Source organism: Lepidochelys kempii, chromosome 14 (genome assembly GCF_965140285.1).
Source record: "Lepidochelys kempii isolate rLepKem1 chromosome 14, rLepKem1.hap1, whole genome shotgun sequence".
In the NCBI taxonomy this organism is placed as follows: Eukaryota; Metazoa; Chordata; order Testudines; family Cheloniidae; genus Lepidochelys; species Lepidochelys kempii.
Window position 1 is genome coordinate 10,886,368 of NC_136393.1, and position 20,893 is coordinate 10,907,260.

Sequence of the window (20,893 nt, forward strand, 5' to 3'; positions counted from 1 at the left end):
GATTTATGTCTTGCCTGATGTTTAACTATTACTTCTCCATATTTTATTGTGTGTGCTTTTTGCCTGGCATATTACAGGAGTATAGGACATACAATGATATGGCCAACATTACAAACAAGAACCTTCCTCCCTAATATTACCACTGAAATGACAGCTGAATTTTCTTCTGCCTTAATGAATATGGTCCTGTTTACTGTACGAATTCTCTTGCGCTCTTTCTCCCTTTTTCTTCCCCTGTTCATTTTACATTGTGGCATCTGTGTATTACTATTTTTACTTCTGTTTGTATTTTTAGCCTGTCAATAGCTAGGTTACCAGTAGGAAACAGATGACAGGCAATTTTCCATGGAATTCCCACAGATTCTTGACAAAATTTAAGCAAAAATTTCTGCACAGCTGGTTAGCATTTCTCGAGATTATTATTAGGGCTGTCGATTAATCACAGTTAACTCACACGATTAACTAAAAAAAATTAATCGGGATTAAAATAATTAATTGCAATTACTCGCAATTTTAATTGCACGGTTAAACAAAATAGAATACCAATTGAAATTTATTACATATTTTGGATGTTTTTCTACATTTTCATATATATTGTATTCTGTGTTGTAATTGATATCGAAGTGTATATTACTTTTGATTACAAATATTTGCACTGTAAAAATGATAAACAAAAGAAATAGTGTTTTTCAATTCACCTCATACAAGCACTGTAGTGCAATCTCTATCATGAAAGTGTAACTTACAAATATAGATTTTTTTTGTTACATAACTTCACTCATAAACTAAACAATGTAAAACTTCAGCACCTACAAGTCCACTCAGTCCTACTTCTTGTGCAGCCAATCGCTAAGACAAACAAGTTTGTTTACATTTACAGGAGATAATGCTGCCTTCTTCTTATTTACAATGTCAACAGAAAGTGAGAACAGGCATTTGCATGGCACTTTTGTAGCTGGCATTGCAAGGTATTTACTTGCCAGATATGCAAAACATGCGCATGCCCCTTAATCCTTCGGCCACCATTCCAGAGGACATGCTTCCATGCTAATGATGCTCGTTAAAAAAATATTGTGTCAATTACATTTGTGACTGAACTCCTTGGGGGAGAATTGTATATCCCCTGCTCTATTTTACCTGCATTCTGCCATATATTTCATTTTATAGCAGTCTCGGATGATGACCCAGCACATGTTGTTCATTTTAAGAACACTTTCACTGCAGATGTGACAAAACGCAAAGAAGGTACCAATGTGAGATTTCTAAAGACAGCTACAGCACTCGACCCAAAGTTTAAGAATCTGAAGTGCCTTCCAAAATCTGAGAGGGACGAGGTGTGGAGCATGTTTTCCGAAGTCTTAAAAGAGCAACTTTTTTCCGCAAGATGCGGAAACTACAGAACCCAAACCACGAATAAAGAAAAATCAACCTTCTGCTGGTGGCATTTGACTCAGATAATGAAAATGAACATCCGTCGGTCCGCACTGCTTTGGATTGTTATTGAGCAGAACCCGTCATCAGCATGGACGCACGTCCCCTGGACTGGTGGTTGAAGCAAAAAGGGACATATGGATCTTTAGCACATCTGGCACCTAAATATCTTGCGATGCCGGCTACAACAGTGCCATGAGAACACCTGTTCTCACTTTCGGGTGACATTGTAAACAAGAAGCAGGCAGCATTATCTCCTGCAAATGTAAACAAACTTGTTTGAATGATTGGCTGAACAAGAAGTAGGACTGAGTGGACTTGCAGGCTCTAAAATTGTACATTGTTTTATTTGTGAATGCAGATTTGTTTGTTTATACATAGTTCTACATTTGTAAGTTCAACTTTCATCACAAAGAGATTGTACTACAGTTCCTGAATTAGGTGAATTGAAAAATATGATTTCTTTTGTTTTTTTACAGTGCAAATACTTGTAATAAAAAATATAAAGTGAGCACTGTACACTTTGTATTCTGTGTTGTAATTGAAATAAAAATATTTGAAAATGTAGAAAACATCCAAAAATATTTAAATGGTATTCTATTTTTGTTTAGCAGTGCGATTAATCACGTGAATAATCTTTTTAATCGTGCAATTAATCATGATTAATTTTTGTAATCGCTTGACAGCCCTCATTATTATTATTATTGCCCCTGCCAACGACTTGCTTCATGCTGGACTTCTCTATGTTGCCAGTGTCAATCATGTGGTCAGAAATAATTATTTACTTTTTTTCATTTGTTTGCCTGGCTCATTTAAGAGCCCCTAGGGAAGGTCTTACGGCTGATTACCTGGTCTGACTGGGCTCTGCATGCAATTTTGAGACACCATGCCCGGATGGACTGATGTAGATGCCCTGCTGCTGAGGTCCATGACAGAGGGTGCTGCTGAGGTAGCTTGCTGGAGATTTGGCTGGTGTGGACTGTGGTCATGTTGGGCTGGACTGGGTGGAATTCCATTTTCCGAGAGGAATTCTTCCAGGTCCATGTATTCCAACTGGAAAGTGTCTCCATCGTATGGCAGGGTCTTGTCCCATAACGTTGGCCCCAAGAAAGCTGACTGTGGGACTGAGGCGCTGGTGCTGTCATCATCTAGCTTCTTTTCTTTGTCTTTTTCTTTACCAAATGCTTATAAAAAACACAATAAAGATGTAAGTGCTGAGTAGTTAATTATTATTTTCAAGAAGATATTTTCCACTGTCTCCTGTTTTAAGAACCTAACATCTCATCACATACACAAGTCCTTTGATTCTTTTCATCTTGCACAGAATTAAAAGGTCGAACCAAATGACCATGAACTGAATGTAGGCATATTTTCATCAGTTCGGTCTATTTTTAGTTAACAATTCAGCAGCATTCAGTGTGAGCTTTAAATAAATGCTCACAGATTTCTTGAGAGTGTCTGTACTAATCCACAAAGCAAGTTATAGGGCAGATGTTGCCAGGTATTTTATTGTGTTTGAAAGGAACAGTTTTCATCTAAAACCCCCAAATATCTTAACATTATTAAATAAAAGGGCCCAATCCTGCAGTCCTTAAACAACAAATCAGCCATTGAGCTGGAGTTGTTTTGCTTGCTTTGAGGTTGCAGAATCGGGCCCATAATAAGTAATAACACAATATATCTATCGTCTGTAGAATTCAAAATAATGTTAAGCTACTTCATTTTCTGCTGTATATGTTTACAATAATGATTAAAATATGTTCGGATAAATACACTCGAGAGATGTAAAAACAGGTAAATAAATTAAGAAAAATCCTAGACTGAAATATTAAGAATCCACTAATTGTAAAACAACATAACCAAGTGCCCTTATTCACTCTTACTTTGGAAAATGCTTTAAACTCCTACTAAAAATTAACAAGACACTATTATACCATACATTTTAAGAAGAAGATTTAGCCCCTTGATTTGCTAGAGTCTAAATTATTATAGTTTTTTTTCCTATTTATATTCCCTTTAGGAACAGAATCCATAGATGTTGCAGGAAGTATGTACGTTTTCTAAGTAACACACACTTTTGTAATAAAAACACACTTGATAAAATCCTATTATATTTGCATTATTTTGTCATCCCCCAAAAGTGTAAGCTGCAACTTTTCAGCTTTAAAATTCTTATTAGTTACTATTCACACAAACACGTTTTACACACGTTCATTAAAAAGAGGGTGCAAAGTCAGGAAATAAAATGGTCACAAACCCCCTCCTCCCCCCCCCCAAAATGCTCAAACGTCAGTCACCCAGAATATATACTCATTTCTGGAAGGAAATTGTGAAGATGTGCTGTCTGCTCCTTCCTAATAAGTCCGTCTTCATTCAGTACAGATGGAATTTATTTTATTTATTTTCTGAAGACATACAATTTAGTGCCCGTCACCTAGCTAGAAAGAGCTTGCTATGTATTGATTCAAAAGAAAGACAGCTGTCTTTCATTACTTATTGGTCATGCTTATTATTCGTATCATACTATCTTTATCTAAAGAATATAAGTATTCGAATCTCCTTGCAAAACCTAATTTTTCCTGGGATTTACAGCTGAACGGTAGGCAGGTTTCTTCCTATTTATATCTGCTTTTCTAACTCTGCAGAACTCTCAAGAGGAAATGTATTGAACAGATGAAACAGTGGAATTCGGCACTGGAAACGCAGACGCTTGGCACTATCGTCCTGACCTGCATGCACTTGGGACTAACGAGTTACAATATTACGTTGCATTTAACATTCCTGTGACTCGCCCCCCCTAAAAACAATTTATACACAAGCAACTTTCTGCGCCTCACCGTCTTCGTGATTCAGCGGCAGCTTGAGCGGGTTCTCCAGCAGGGATTTCAGCACCCCATAAGTCGGAGGTAGGAAAGTTGGGTTCAAAGGGAGAGGTCGAGACATTTTCTCTGTCGCCTTTCAAATAAAAGAAGACTAAAAATCTCCAGAAGCTGTAGCTCACGAAAGCTTATGCTCAAACAGAGTTGTTCGTCTCTAAGGTGCCACCAGTCCTCCTTTTCTTTTTGCGGATACAGACTGACAGGGCTGCTACTCTGACATAGAAATCCTCAGTGTCGCTGGAGCCGGGGGCGGGGGGGGGAGAAGTTACAGCTCGTTGGAGCAGGCCTGGCCAGAGCTACCCCAGCCTCTTCTGCTCTTGCCCCCTTTCTCACACACCAACCCAACAACAACAACAACACAGGCAGCTGCTTCCTCCGCCCAGGCACACACCGCTCAGACCATTCGCCCAGCCATGTGCAGACAGGCACTGCCAAGAATGACGTCAAAGCCCAGCACCGCTCCAGGGATAGCTGGCAGCTCCTCCCCCCGCTGGTCTAAGTCCCCACGGATACAGTTACAATGCAATTGCGTTTCCTGTCACCACCTTAATGCATTTTCCACGTGCGCGTGCGTGCGCGGGCGCTGTGATTTACTTTATTTTAGGTTTCAGAGGAGCAGCCCTGTTAGTCTGTATCCGCAAAAAGAAAAGGAGGACTTAGAGACTAACCAATTTATGTCAGCATAAGCTTTCGTGAGCTACCGCTCACTTCATCGGATGCGTGCAGTGGAAAATACAGCAAGGGGATTTTATATACACAGAGAACATGAAACAATGGGTGTTACCATACACACTGTAACCAGAGTGATCAGGTAAGGTGAGCTATTACCAGCAGGAGAGAAAAAAACCCTTTTGTAGTGATAATCAAGGTGGGCCATTTCCAGCAGCTGACAAGAACGTGTGAGGAACAGTGGAGGCGGGGAGGAAATAAACATGGGGAAAGAGACTGCTGACTTGGAATTAATTTGCAAACTGGACACCATTAAATTAGGCTTGAATAAAGACTGGGAATGGATGTGTCATTACACAAAGTAAAACTATTTCCCCATGTTTATTTTTCCCCCTACTGTTCCTCACACGTTCTTGTCAACTGCTGGAAATGGCCCACCTTGATTATTACTACAAAAGGTTTGTTTTTTTCTCTCCTGCTGGTAATAGCTCAGCTTACCTCATCACTCTCATTACAGTGTGTATGGTAACACCCATTGTTTCATGTTCTCTGTATATTGTGACAGGTTCGGGCCAGATGGCTATAGGAGAGTAACAGAAGGCAGATATATAAGCCCCAGGCTAAGTAGGTCCCTTTTCCCTGGATAAGGTACAGGGAAGGTTTTTTTTTTTTTTTTTTTTTTTTTTTGTAACACAGCTAAAGCAAATTTATTTTAAAGTATTAATGGGGAATTTTTGTGACATTTGCTCAATCCTACCAAGGATATACAGTCTCATGTGTGTGTATTGTGACAGGGTCGGGCCAGATGGCTACAGGAGAGTAATAGAAGGCAGATATATTAGCCCCAGGCTAAGTAAGTCCCTTTTCCCTGGATAAGGTACAGGGAAGGTTGCAGAACAATCAGGAACCTTCTGGAGACAATTAAGACAGGCTGATTAGAACACCTGCAGACAATCAAGAAGCTGCTACAATCAATTAAGGCAGGCTAATCAGGGCACCTGGGTTTTAAAAAGGAGCTCACTTCAGTTTGTGGTGTGCATGTGAGGAGCTGGGAACAAGAGGCACTAGGAGCTGAGAGTGAGAACGCGGACTGTTGGAGGACTGAGGTGTACAAGCATTATCAGACACCAGGAGGAAGGTCCTATGGTGAGGATAAAGAAGGTGTTGGGAGGAGGCCATGGGGAAGTAGCCCAGGGAGTTGTAGCTGTCACACAGCTGTTCCAGGAGGCACTCTAGATAGCTGCATTCCACAGGGCTCTGGGCTGGAACCTGGAGTAGAGGGCGGGCCCGGGTTCCCCCCAAATCCTCTCAACTCCTGGTCAGACACAGGAGGAGTCGACCTGGACTGTGAATTCAGAAAAACGGCCAAGCTGAGGGCTGCCGTGAAACTCCAAGGCGAGCAAATCCGCCAATAAGCGCAAGACCCACCAAGGTAGAGCAGGAACTTTGTCACAGTATATAAAATCCCCCTACTGTATTTTCCACTGCATGCATCCGTTGAAGTGAGCTGTAGCTCACGAAAGCTTATGCTCAAATAAATTTGTTAGTCTCTAAGGTGTCACAAGTCCTCCTTTACTTTTTTTTAGGGGTCATCGAGCCCAATTCTGCCCTCAGTTATCCTAGTGGAATCAATTCCCCACTTGCTATTTCTGCAGAAGGGAGCGCACCCTTGGGCAGCAATAATGTTGCCTACATACCACCATCCATTTATTACTTTGTGACTCTCTCTCTCTCTCCCCATTGATCCCCGGCTTGCACTGGAGGGTTCCAAGCAGTGTTCAATTAGCTTCCACAGTAACCAGGAGGAATGTGAATGAGTTTGAATGTTTGACCTGTCCTGATGCATCAGAGCAGGAGAACATGCCCAGAGCATACCTGGAACAAAAAAAACTTTCACACACGCACAGCAGCTTAAATGCAAATATCAACATTGCAGTGGGACTCATCAGACAAGGGTGAGAGGATTACTTAGGTGCCTATCCGATGAGGTGTTGACACCCTCCTTCCCCAAGCTTCCACTGCATTTGAAGAGGAAAATATATACTGTAGTATTGTCAACCCCAAGCACGCAAAAATCATGGGTCAGCCCACCAAAAATACCCAAACAAAAACAGTTGGCTTAACATTTATGAGCTTAAAAAATACATTTTGGATTCTCTTTATTTGTCTTTAGATTTTTGAGCCTTTAGGGTCCATTTTTTTCCAGCTCTTCTCTGCAACACTAAAGGAAAAACAGCAAATACTGCAGGACTCAGGAGACAACTGAAAGAGCTGGAAACACTGAAAAGATAAGTGAAAGCAGCTGGAGCAGTTGCAAATGAGATCCGCTCATAGCTAGGACAGAACAGAATGCTGCTGATTTGGAAGCAGGTGATTCCTTTTGTCGTTAATTTTTCCTACCTGGGAACATTCCTGTACCTGTTGGTTCACACTCCAACCAGGGCTTCACTCCCTGTTGTGGAATTTGAAGGACCAAGTATATCTAGCTCTTGGCAGTTGCCAATAGAACAGCGCTTTCAAACTCTGCAGCTAAGCGGGTCCCTCCCTCCACCCCAAAGTCAGTAACAAACATAAAAATTCTTGTTTGTAACAAAGTTTAGTTCAATGGACTGAGAGACATTTTTACAGTGAACACCCAAAAAAAAAAAACCCCAATAGTTTTTACACTGCAGTCTCATTTTGTTGACACATGAGAATGCTAGATGAGGTGTGGGTGAAGTGACATTATATTTATCTAAAAAAGAAAAGGAGGACTTGTGGCACCTTAGAGACTAACCAATTTATTTGAGCCTAAGCTTTCGTGAGCTACAGCTCACTTCATCGGATGCAGCTTATGCTCAAATAAATTGGTTAGTCTCTAAGGTGCCACAAGTCCTCCTTTTCTTTTTGCGAATACAGACTAACACGGCTGTTACTCTGAAACCTATATTTATCTAGTCTATTTATGAAGCACCCAAATCATTCTGGTATCTAGGTACTAACCATGGTACCACAATTTCACACAACAGCTTTTTTATTTTGTAGCTTTCATGTATTTAGAGATGAAAGAGCCCTAACTGATCTTTTAGTTCATCTTGCTTCCAGTAAAGGATTGCTCCTTCCAGCACACACTGTGGAAGACTAGTCTACAGATTTCACCATTAGGAAGGTTTCTTGATATCCTATCTATATTTTCCTGAGGGGCTTTTCCATCTTTAATTTCTGTGACCCTACTCTCAGTTACAGCCCCCTTTTTTTTTGGTCCACATAGGTTTTCACCCCTCATCACTGGATCAGAGCACTTACTATGTTTGCCATTTTTAAACAGTTCCACTCTACCCTTGGTGTTTATACTCTTCAAATACCTGTAATCGCTTATCTTTTACTTCTCCTCCTGGTTGGTTATCACTTAGCCAAGTTGTACTTTCCCTTATTTCGGCCTATTAAACTTTCCTCAGACTCAGTTGCTTAATTATTTCACATTTGTTACATACCTAAAAAAAGAAAAATTATATTCTCCCTGATCTATTCATTTCTTTACAAAGATTTACACATTACATTTTCATAACCTCTTTGCTTTTGAATGGTCATTATTGAAAAAACATATTAAAAGGGTGTCTGTCTATTATCTAGGCACTTTGATGGGTATTTATACAAACAGTCCCGCTAAAATTAGCAATAACCCACAAGCGCTCAATAAATCTCAACCTTGAACCAAGAGAGTATGAGAGTGTTGGCCTAGACAAAATCTAGGGATTTAAAGTGATCATCTGATGTTTCAGAGAAAGTGTAGCATTAACATAATTAAGGAAAACAATTAAAAAGAGGATATGAAAGAACCATGACATGGCACAGAGCCACAGTTTGAGATTAGAGATGTTTTAAGGAGTAACATGATAATAGCAGCACAGCATATTACAAGCCACCCAACGAGAAAGAATGACTGGATTATTAAATGATTGCACACATGGCAATAGTGCGTAAAATGGCCAAATTGCTAGTTACTGGAGACTTTAATTACATAAGTACAGAGTAAACGACATTAAGAGGAGGAAAATGATTGGCAGTGTTGCTTACATATCTGGTACAGGAATGATTTTCTATTCAATATGTGCATAAATAAGAAAGGGAACCTTTATGAGATTTGGTATTAAGCAACTATGAGGATGAACAGAAATATAAGATGCAAAGGTAATGGAGAATCTGGGAACCACCAATAACAAACAATATTAATTTGGAATTAGGATATAAAAGCTCAAGAAGGACGAGAAAAACTATTCAACTTTATTACGGTTATTATCCACCTAATGCAAAATATACTCAGTAAAATCTGATGAAATAGGATATTGAATTAACTATAATAAGACCCAAGCTTGTCTCTTTCATTATTTGACACCATGAAGCGTGAAAAACTCCTAGGAACAAATTGTGTCTAGACCTGCATAAGTGTAGGACAGAAAGTAGCAACAAAACAGTCTAGGGGCCATGTATAATCCCAGTCTTTGAGTTCCCAGCATGCAGGGACTGGAAATTAACTCGAAGGGAAAAGTCATTCCCTCCCATCTATGGACCAGCCAGCAGAGCTGGGCCAGCATCCAGGGAAAACATGCTGCACAAGTATGTAGCACTTAGTTCTGTGCTTCCAGATGCATAATCTTCTCCCCCTTCTTAGGATATGTCTACACTCCAAGCAAGGGGTGCGATTCCGAGCTCGCACAGATATACTTGTGCTAGCTCTCACCTGAGCTAGCAGGCCATAAATAGGAGTGAAGCCACAGTACCCGGGCAGCAGCGGCACGGGTGAGCCGCTCCAAATATACACCCATGCGGTTCAGGTGGGTTTGTGCTGGGGGTGGCTAACCCCTGCTGCCGGTGCTACTGCAGCTATGCTGCTATTTGTAGTGTGCGAGCTCAGACGAGAGCTAGTGAGAATATGGCCACACGAGCCGGGAGTCACAGCCCTCGCTCATAGTGTAGATGGAGCCTAACAAAGGTAATCAGCTGAAGCAACAGTTCTGCCACACAGGTTATTTATATCACACAGACAGCCCCCTGACAGGGGCAAATCACTGAGATGCTTTTCAGAATTATCCAGTACGGGTCATCAGTACTCATGCTCACTGGCTATAGTTCATCTCTAGTCAGACCACATCCTATTTCCGACAGTGGTTGTTGACAGATGCTGCATAGGAAGCTCTAAAACTAATTATGCAATAATCGAGCTGGATTCTACATACAGTTCCACATACAGTCAAAAGGCAGTTTGTTTTGAATATTTATTCCTACTAGATTCACCAAGAGAAAAAACTTAATTGTATAGAATGACAGAAGACCAGAGCAGATCACTATTTTTCCATAAAGAAAACTTTTTGTTTGCTTCCCAGGTAAAAATTAAGTCAGTTAGTGAATGTTTATGTTCCTTTTCCAGGTGTTTTCAATCACAAAACCTTGGGTCAGCATAAAAAGTGTCCAAGGATGCTATTTTTCAAACTGAGTTCAGCCAAGTTAGTATAAATCCATATTTTTTTGAGGCCCTGCTTTCTGATAACTCTTTCCCTTCTCTAGGTGATTCCCTTCATCTAGGTGATTTGAAAAATTAAACACATGAAGCTTTCCACTTCTTCTGAAGAGCCCATCTATACTACAAGTCTAACCATCCCAGTTCACACCTAAGACACGGCCTTTTAACCTAAGGTTTTCTTTTGCATTTAGGTGGGACAACATAGCTATAGACCTGTGTTGAGGACTAATGACCTAAATTATAACACAGTCCTATAACAAGTGTTAGTGTAAATGGGCTCTAATAAATCTGTAGCCGTTTTAAAATCTTGCAAACCACATTATCCACTTTACATGGACTAAAGGCTGCAGTATGAACAGGATTTTACATGTAGATATTTCCAGTTCCACAGTTTCTGGTCCAAAGTTTGATTCCATTCACCTTTCTCCCCATATTCCTCATGATGGAAATGCCCTCTGTTATTTCCTCTTCCTGCCGTATCTGTCTGCTGCCTCTGTCACCATTAATTCATGGTAAGAACAGGAGCAATCAGAAACAGGCGTTAGTCTCTTCAGCTTCTACTATGTGGGATATAGCTGTGGTGCAAAGAACAGCGTATGTGAAGATATTACTGAAGCATTGAGCACAGGGTTATGAGTTCAGTCCTTGAGGGGGCCATTCAGGGATCTGGGAAAAAAATTGGGTTTTGGTCCTGCTTTGAGCAGGGGGTTGGACTACATGACCTCCTGAGGTCCCTTCCAACCCTGATATTCCATGAAGTAATTTACTATTATGCTCGACCATATTAGGACGGGTAATGGGCCTTACTTTTATTATCATCAGAGACAAATCCTAAATGGATGTAGCCTCTTTGCAGGTCAAATGCCACCCGGATCATCTTATGCCTGTCATTGCCGGTCTTATTGTGCCACCAACATTTTTCATGACGACGTGCTCGCTGGCCATTGAGCAGTATTCCTTTGTCAGTGCACTTTGAGATTTGTTAGTCTTCCGTATCAATAACATATCCATCCTCTGAGAGCTGCCAAGCCTGGAGGCAGTTGTTGGGGTCAGCTAAGAAAATCCTCATTGCTGATCTTGTCCTGCCACTTAATACAGAGTTTTGCATAATCACAGGTTTCAGAGTAACAGCCATGTTAGTCTGTATTCGCAAAAAGAAAAGGACAAGTACTCCTTTTCTTTTTGTCAATACAGAGTTGTTGACAGAGACAAGGAGAATTGAAAATGTCAATATGTGGCTCATCAGCCTGTCTCAGTCCCCGTGTTTCACTGCCATACAATGAATATGAGACAATCGCTATGGTTCTGCTCGGCTGGTATTTGTTTTCCTTCCTGACAAACTGTCCAACGATGTTGAACAATGTCTTCGTGTCATTCTATGCTGCTGAGGTCTTGCATCCGTTGCCATTTTGTCTATACATTTTCATTTGTCTTTCCGAGCACTTTGGGGGGCCTCTTTGTTCTTTACAGCATTTTCTCTCCTGGAGTCAGTGTGTCTGTGTTCTTGTTCTTGCTTGATTTACTTTCAGTTTAATTTTGCATCTTTCATCTATTTTCTGCCATGTACCCTCAGATAACCCATTCCTTATGGTGTTTCTTCCTGAATCCCAGCAAGTTTCAGTGAGAGCTTCCTTTACCTGTTTCCATTTGCCTTCTACTGTTCCATCATTTTAATCTTTAGTGCTTGATATCTATTTGCTTGCGCAATTCTAAACTCTTGTCATACTGTCATCTGTTTTAGCTTGGTGATGTTATAAGATCTGATGTTCAGATTTCTTTTTTGTTCTTATTTTTATTCTCAATTTCGTTCTCACTAGTGTGGTCCATTCCCATATCTGCCCTGTTCCTGTTACATATATCGTCTAACGTTCTTCTACATTTGTGCCGAATTGTAATGTGATCAATTTGTTTCTCAGTTCTGTGATCTGATCACCTCCAGGTTATCTTATAATTAGTATGTTGAGGGAAGATATCTCCTCCAATGCCCATATCATTCCACAAAAATCAGCGACCAGTGCACCATTTTTGTTACTTTCACCACGGCCTTGTTTCCCCATAATTACTTCCTTGCCAGTGTAGTAGCTCCTAACTTTAGCATTCATGCCTTCAGTTACTAGGAGGACTTCTATGAGCAGCTACAGAGTATAGTAGATGACATCCTGAAAAAAAAGAGAAGTTTTCTTTTCCCTTTTGGCTAGCGTGATTTGTTTGAGCATAACATTGAATAATGCATACTTTCTGGAAGAAAAACAAATATCAAATGACCAGTCCAAGACAAGAAGGGCAACTTCACAACAAAGACATTAGAACAATTAAATGTATGGAGGGAGTATTTTAGTCAACTATTGAATGGCGACCCAGCAGTCAATCCCCCAGACACAGAAGGAGGAGAAGATCTGGATGTCAGCCTAAGATTTATCCCCAGAGTAGAAGTAGAGAGGGCAGTGGAAAGGCACAAGGTCCAGATAACATCCCAGTGGAGGTTCTCAAGGCAGACTTGAAGAACACAATAGATAGTTTGATAGGCCTCTTACAAAAGATATGGGAAAATAAAAGAAAATACCAAATGAGTGGGAAAAGGGTCATATAGTGAATCTGCCAAAGAAAGGAGACCTCAGTCAGTGAAAAAACTGGAGGGGTATTCTAATGATGGCAGTCCTAAGTAAAGTTTGCATTATTCTTGACAGAATAAAGAAAGCAGTAGATTCAAGGTTAGACAAGAATAGATGAGGGTTTAGACAGGATAAATCATGTATAGGTCACATAGTAACCCTATGCATCAACACAGAACTGTTGATTGAATGGCAGTCACCACTTTACACAAATAGTATAGATTTCAGAAAAGCTTTTCATAGAGTGGAACTTGCTACACCACTTTGGAATTCCCCAGAAATTTGTGATCATTCAGAACTTCTATGAAAATATGACATTCCAAATAATACATAAACGTGAACTAAGTAAGCCATTCAAGGTTACTACTGGCATGAGATAAGGATGTCTTATGTCACTCATGATCTTTTTACTGGTAATAAATTTGAGTAATGAGAGAGACCACAGAACAACCCAGGGGCATACAATAGAGTTTCATGCAGAAGTTGGAAGACCTTGACTTTGCAGATGACATCAGCTTGCTATCCAGTCCCATACCTATAGAGACATGCAGACCAGACCAAATGATCTTCAGGCCTAGGCACAATTAATAGGGTTGAAAGTCAATACCGAGAAAACTAAAACCATGAGAATCAACACACTACAGGAAACACCAATAACACTTTCTGGGACTGACACAGAAGAGGTCTGATATTTCACATGTCTTGGCAGTATTGTAAGTAAAACGGTGGAACAGATGAAGGCACAAAAGCCAGATATGCCTTCACAACTGTAAAGCTGCTCTGGAGAAACACAAAATTTGCCCTGCAAAACTAAACTTTGAATATATAACACCATTGTAAAGTCTGTCTTATTATATAGGGCTGAAACTTGGAGACTTATTAAGACCTTACTATCTAAACAACCAGTTTTCATAAACAGCTCCCCATAGACCAATCCTAAATATTAGATGGCCAGAAGAAAATCACAAACAAAGGACTCTGGAGGAGGATAAAACTGAAACCGATAGGACAGAAAATTATGGAATGAAAATGGAGATGGCTAGAACACAGAAGGAGGAAAAACCTGAATAACATAACAAAACAGGCACTGGACTGGAATCTCCCAGGCAAGAGGTGATAGGGTAGACCAAGGTTAACAAGGAAATGCAAAATAGCAGTGGAACTGAAAGCTACCAAAATTACATAGGAAGAAGCTAAGACTGCAGTGAGAACCTGCAAAGATGGAAGGCAGTGGTGAAAGGCCCTATGTTCTGCCTGGAATGAAGAGGCATAAATCAGTAAATCAACCATTGTTCTATAGATCCACAGCTTTGTAGTAAACATGATGTCAGGTCATCTCCACAGAGGCCCAGACCACAGCAGCAGCTGCTGCTATACAAGTGTCCACATAATTTGAGCATTCTCAACACTGGCTATGACACTTCTCAAGTATTTGACAGTGACCATCTGGACAGATTAATACTGAGCTGGTTGTAATCTAGAGTTGGCAGTTGATTGATGGTAATAGCCAGGGATTTACTTTTATCTGGATTAATAACCAGACTAATGCAGGCTGTTTCTTGCCTGAACAAATTGGCCCTCGGCTACAGTGATTTACCAGACTGAGCCAACAAGACAATATCATTGGCATATTCAAGGTCTTGAAGCAATATGGTGCTCATCTCAATACCAACAGATGCCTCCTCAAGCTTATCCATCAACCAACCAATGCCAATATTGAATGATGGTGACAAGATGCAATCTTGCCAAATTCCCCTGGAAATAGAAAACCATGCCTTCTATCTACCATTAACTCAAAACACGGGTTTTCCATTCCATTACTGTATAGAGCTGATCTATCAATAACACTAGCTTCCCAGGGATGCCAGGTTGCCTTATCAGATCCTAGGAGCTGGCTCGATGCACTGAATCAAAGGCCTGACAGACCTCTATAAAAAGTGTAGTGCATGGCTTATTGAATACAGCCATCTTCTCCAGAAGATGTCTGAAGGTGAAAGGTCTGCTTGCTACTGGACTGATCAGGTCTAAGGCTGCACTTACTAGCCTGGCTTTTCTCTATTTCAAGATACGAACAGGGAAGAGAAGAGTATCAGAGGGGCAGGGACTGAAAGGAGCATAATACCTCTGTAGTTGCTATATTTGGCCTTTTTGAACAGAAATAGAATTACACCCTCCTGTCATAACAGATTACACTAATGCACCTGATGGTCTGGAAGAGCCCATGCAGCTGTCATATAACAATACTTTCCCTTGACTTCAGCAACTCAGGGGTCCTTTCCCAGGCTTCAGCTCACAGACTGCAATCCGGGTCTCTTCTTGGTTGAAGGAAAGTGGCTCTGCTGGAATTTCTTGCCAGAAGAGGGATAGTTGGCAGGAGACAATCAAGGAGTGTCTTGAAATGAGCTTCCCATCGATAGAACTGCTCTTGCAGCTGCCGTCTGACGTCCTGAGTCTTTGCTGGACAAGCTGTTGCCGTCTTCCACCATAGTCACCACAAAGCTGAAGAGATGCTGTGGAGATGGTGCTGGGCAACAGCCAGGTCTGAACAGATGGCCTGAGTTGACCACCGGGATTCCTTATCTTCTGCAATAACTAGACGACATTCCAGAGTCAAACCCATTCGGCCTTTGCTTTCGCGCTCACTCGACGTGTCTTTCAACAGCTCGGGTTATACAAATACCACATTACTCATTTCCAAATGCAGATGTGCCTAATTCTACATAGCAGACCTGTCGCTAATAATTCAGTAAATGCTGGGTCCTGGTTGTCTCTTGAAAAAGTAACTAGGTTGCAGGCGCCCATCACCATACTGTCAAAGTGGAAGTGGGCACACTTGAGAAGCAAACCTTCCTCTCTTGTAAAACAAGTGCAATGTCATTGGTGGCCATAGAATTAGACCGGCTGATGTTTCTTTACCTACCCCGCTAAGCCCCTAGATAATTCGAAGTGAAATCATTATCTCATGCTCCCATGGAGGAAGGGAGACCAGGGGGTTCCAGGGGGAGGGGTCCCCGCGCGCTGGTGGAGGCAGGATTCCTACAGGACCAGGAAGTTAGCCTTCCCACCAGGCTGCTCAGAAGCTGCCCGACCGAATCATATTGGACCGGCTCGGGAAGACGCGAACCTAAGAGTCGCGCTCTGGTTGCGAGCCGCGCGGGCGTCCCCGTCACATGGGAGCCCCGCCTGCGTCCAGGCGGCGGGCGCTCGGCAGGGATCACGTGGGAGCGCGGAGTGACCTACTTTGGGCCAATGGCGAGGGGCCCAGTCGGGGCTTCGCTCGTCGGCGTCTGGGGGCCCCGCTGGGGAAGCTCCCGCGCGGCGCGGTCGGGGGTTCCAGCCAGGGAGGGGACAGTAGGGGGGTTCCAGGGGGCAGCGGGGGACGGTGGGGGGAGAGCAGGGGGTGGGTGTTTGGGGCGGGGGATGATGTTTGGGGAGCGGGGAAGGGACGGTGTGGGGTGGGTGTTCGGGGGAGAGCAGGGGATGAAGTTGGGGAACGGGGACGGGATGGTGTTTGGGGAGTTGGGGGCAGCAGGGGTTGGTGTTTGGGGGGCAGGGGACAGCGGGGGATGGTGTTTGGGAAACGGGGTGATTGGGGAGCAGGGAACAGCAGGGGATGATTGGGGAACGGGGGTAGTAGACGGTGTTTGGGGAGTTGGGGGGCAGCAGGGGTTGGTGTTTGGGGAGGAGAGGACAGTGGGGGATGATTGGGGAACGGGGGCAGGGGATGGTGTTTGGGGAGGGGGGATGGTGTTTGGGAAACGGGGTGATTGGGGAGCAGGGAACAGCAGGGGATGATTGGGGAACGGGGGCAGGGGATGGTGTTTGGGGAGGGGGGATGGTGTTTGGGAAACGGGGTGATTGGGGAGCAGGGAACAGCAGGGGATGATTGGGGAACGGGGGTAGTAGACGGTGGTTGGGGAGTTGGGGGGCAGCAGGGGTTGGTGTTTGGGGAGGAGAGGACAGTGGGGGATGATTGGGGAACGGGGGCAGGGGATGGTGTTTGGGGAGGGGGGATGGTGTTTGGGAAACGGGGTGATTGGGGAGCAGGGAACAGCAGGGGATGATTGGGGAACGGGGGTAGTAGACGGTGTTTGGGGAGTTGGGGGGCAGCAGGGGTTGGTGTTTGGGGAGGAGAGGACAGTGGGGGATGATTGGGGAACGGGGGCAGGGGATGGTGTTTGGGGAGGGGGGATGGTGTTTGGGAAACGGGGTGATTGGGGAGCAGGGAACAGCAGGGGATGATTGGGGAACGGGGGTAGTAGACGGTGTTTGGGGAGTTGGGGGGCAGCAGGGGTTGGTGTTTGGGGAGGAGAGGACAGTGGGGGATGATTGGGGAACGGGGGCAGGGGATGGTGTTTGGGGAGGGGGGATGGTGTTTGGGAAACGGGGTGATTGGGGAGCAGGGAACAGCAGGGGATGATTGGGGAACGGGGGTAGTAGACGGTGTTTGGGGAGTTGGGGGGCAGCAGGGGTTGGTGTTTGGGGAGGAGAGGACAGTGGGGGATGATTGGGGAACGGGGGCAGGGGATGGTGTTTGGGGAGGGGGGATGGTGTTTGGGAAACGGGGTGATTGGGGAGCAGGGAACAGCAGGGGATGATTGGGGAACGGGGGTAGTAGACGGTGTTTGGGGAGTTGGGGGGGCAGCAGGGGTTGGTGTTTGGAGAGCAGAGGACAGCGGGGGATGGTGTTTAGGGAGTTGGAGCAGCAGGGGTTGGTGTTTGGAGAGCAGAGAACAGCGAGGGATGGTGTTTGCGGAGCGGAGGCAGGAGATTGTGTTTGGGGAGGGTGGCATCTGGGGAGGAAGGGGCAGGCAAAAGTGGAGATGGTCTTTGTGTGTGTGTGCGGGGGGTTGCCCTTTCTTAAGCTCAGAAAAGCATCTAGTCACAACCAGGCCCATTGCAGTAAGAAAGACGTGTTGCCAGGGCATCTGATCCAGAACTCAGGCTGCACTTGTGGCTCTGGGGCAGAGTACCTGTACCTCCTAATAAGAGAAGTGGTTCAAAGCATTAGGTCTTGGCTTCTTCTGTAGCATGTTCTTTCCCCATCCCCACAGCTGATGCTCTGTAACAGGCAGGGCTACATATCCATGTTGAAATGGAGCTGGGGTGTTCTGCAGTGCTGTACTGACAGCAACACACAATACAGCCCAACCTCCCCCTTTAGCACTGGGACTGGAGGGGGAGATCACTTATTCCTGAGCTCCTTTTATGGCATTATCGACCTGTTGCCTAGCAACTCCCCCCCCCAATGCATTTGAAGCATTCCCATATATTTGTCACCTGCCCAAAAGTTAAGGGCACATTTGATTGGGGAAAAATATGGAATTCAATTCAAGGAAGGGAAGCAACTTTGCAAAATTGTGATGGCTTTTAAACATTTTTTAATTGGAACTCTATAGGATAAAATAGGAAAAGATAGCAAGTCTAGCCCTTGTTTTATGCTAATATTTGCTTCTATCCCACCCCTATATGGTGTTGTATCACTTAATGTACAGTTACAGTATTTACTTGCCTAATTTTTGAAAACTCTGTTCAGGTACTCAGTGATTTTAGGCTTGATAAAATATAATACAAATGTGGATTACTGCATTCCATGTTAGTGAATGAGAAGGAAGCCTCTACAGAATTTGCTTATTTTAAAAGAAGTTACACAGCAACACTGTTTTAAACTTTTTTCACCAGTATTTGTCGTGTCTGCCTACTGTGAGGGGCTCCCCTGAAGTATTATATCTAGTTGGAGAGAGGAGACTAGAATAGATGCAGCAGGGGTCAGTTACTGTACAGCAATTCCTATGATTGGGGATGTTCTCCCCCCCCCATGGTGTTTTGTGTATTTTGGGCATCCCCCCCATCTTTGAAAATTAAACAGCTTATGTTAAATATCTGGGTTTCAAAAAAAAAAAAAAAATTGGCTTAAGGTTCTTTTCCTGTCTTCCAGATAGAGGGGTTCTTAAACTTCATTGCACTGCAACCCTCTTCTGACAACAAAAACTACTATATGACCCCCAGGCAGGGGTAAACTTGAGCCCTGCATTACTGCTTGAGCCCCGCAGCACAGGGCTGAAGACCTCGGGCTTCAGTCCCAGGTGGTGGAGATCAGGCTTTGGCTTCAGCCCTAGGCCCCAACAAGTCTAATGCCAGTCCTGGCAACCCCATTAAAACAGGGTAGTGACCCATTTTGGGGTCTATCCCACAATTTGAGAACCACTGACAGAGGAACGATTTGATTTGCTGTTTACATTTTTTCCTTGTCGTAGATCAATTCTGATTACTCTAACTATTTCTAAAGCTCCCCCTATCCATAGGATTATTTTGTAATAACTGTACAGATTTTTCAGTGAAAGTATTTTAAAATATTTAAAAACAGACAGTCCTGCTAGCTCTTTATGGACACTAAAAATCCCTTGGTACTCTTCTCATGAATAGGGTTTTTCTCTGCTGTCTTGACACCGTTTCCCCTCCTGTCACTGATGTGCCCAAGAGGTGATTCTTTCAGTGGTTTTACATTTACTTAGTAATGACTATCTTTGGGACTCTGTGGCATGAAAGATGCTAGGGAAATATAAGGATATAGTTTTTTCTTCCTGTTTTAGAGATCATACACACCTTTCAGGCTGTAAGGGCACATCTACACTGTCAAAATATCTGTCGGGACATGTTCATAACAGTTGGTTCCTGACTGTAGTGAGAACAAGCCTTAGTAAGGTGAAGCAACTAAGCCATGAACAGGATTTAGCACTGTTGGGGTGCTGGTGGAAACATGATGTGTTCCTGTCTAGGCTACAAGATAGTCCTATATTAACCATAACCATTTCATAGCCTGGTTCTCCTAACAGTTATTTTTACAAGACCTAACTGCTAAATTCATTTATCTGACCATGTCATTTTATACCAGGTTCGCACAAGAAAGTAGCTACAACATTGACACTGACAAGTTTTTCATGTTCAGGTGGAGCTCTCCCAATAATCAAATGTGCAGAGATAAGCTCAGATGGGCTGTCCATATCTCACGTGCTCTTTTTTAAAAAGCATTTTTTTCCCCTCACTTGTCTTCCATGCTGTCTTGGGAAAGGATGGTTTGGGTGCAAAGTGGGAAAATGACAAGTCACCAGCTGAAAGGAGGGGACGCTTAAGAACCCAGGAGAACTAGCTTTTGAGTCAAAGTAAAGTGCAGGATGGAAAAGCAGATGCTGACTTCCAAACAGGTTAACTTAAATATATATTGGTTTATAGCCTTATCTCCACCCCAGTCTCTCTGCCCTCCATGAACCAAATGTTCACCTCATATGCAGTCTCTGTTCCAGAAGAGGACTAGAAGAGGAGGAAACTGTGACATAAGTTTCAAATCTGTTCATGATTAATTTTTTACTTCTGATATGATAAGAACCAGTGAGGCTGCCAGGTCAGCATGGAATGGAGGCAAGTTTGGGACTGTAATAAGTGAGGACCTTACAGCCAGGCATAGTTCAGAGGTGCATTTAAATCTCCAAATGCGAGCCTGCTGGTGGTTTTTCAGTAGAGCTCTGCGCATAACATTATTTTCACTTTGATGGAAGTTCCAAAAAAAAAAAAAAAAAGGCAAGCACTTGGTTTGACCCAAACTGAAATATTTTGGTGAGTGAAGAAGCCAGAGGAGTTGTGCTCTTTGTCAAAGTTGTTTCTGCTCAAAAGAAGCTCTACATGGGCAAAGGAGGATGTTCTCTTAATCATTAGCCAAGTAGTTAGAGCACTCGTCTAGGTGTCTTTTGATCTGGAGTAGAATTTGAACTTGGGTCTCCCTATTTTCTGGAAGAGTGCCCTAA

At 43.1% G+C, this 20,893-nt stretch overlaps 1 protein-coding gene across 2 annotated transcripts in view; it reads right to left on the reverse strand.

Annotated features, from left to right (window-relative positions):
- HLF (HLF transcription factor, PAR bZIP family member) overlaps positions 1-4,797 on the reverse strand; it is a 45,012-nt gene extending 40,215 nt beyond the window's left edge. The window contains exons 1-2 of one of the 2 annotated variants that reach the window (XM_073311844.2): positions 4,269-4,797; positions 2,280-2,615 (exon numbers count right to left, since the gene is read on the reverse strand). In XM_073311844.2, the coding sequence (XP_073167945.1) occupies positions 2,280-2,615; positions 4,269-4,374 (442 nt within the window). In that variant the 5' untranslated portion in view covers positions 4,375-4,797. The remainder of the gene's footprint in view (positions 1-2,279; positions 2,616-4,268) is intronic. The other variant, XM_073311843.2, reaches the window with a different exon arrangement.
- Between the last annotated feature and the right edge of the window lie 16,096 nt (positions 4,798-20,893).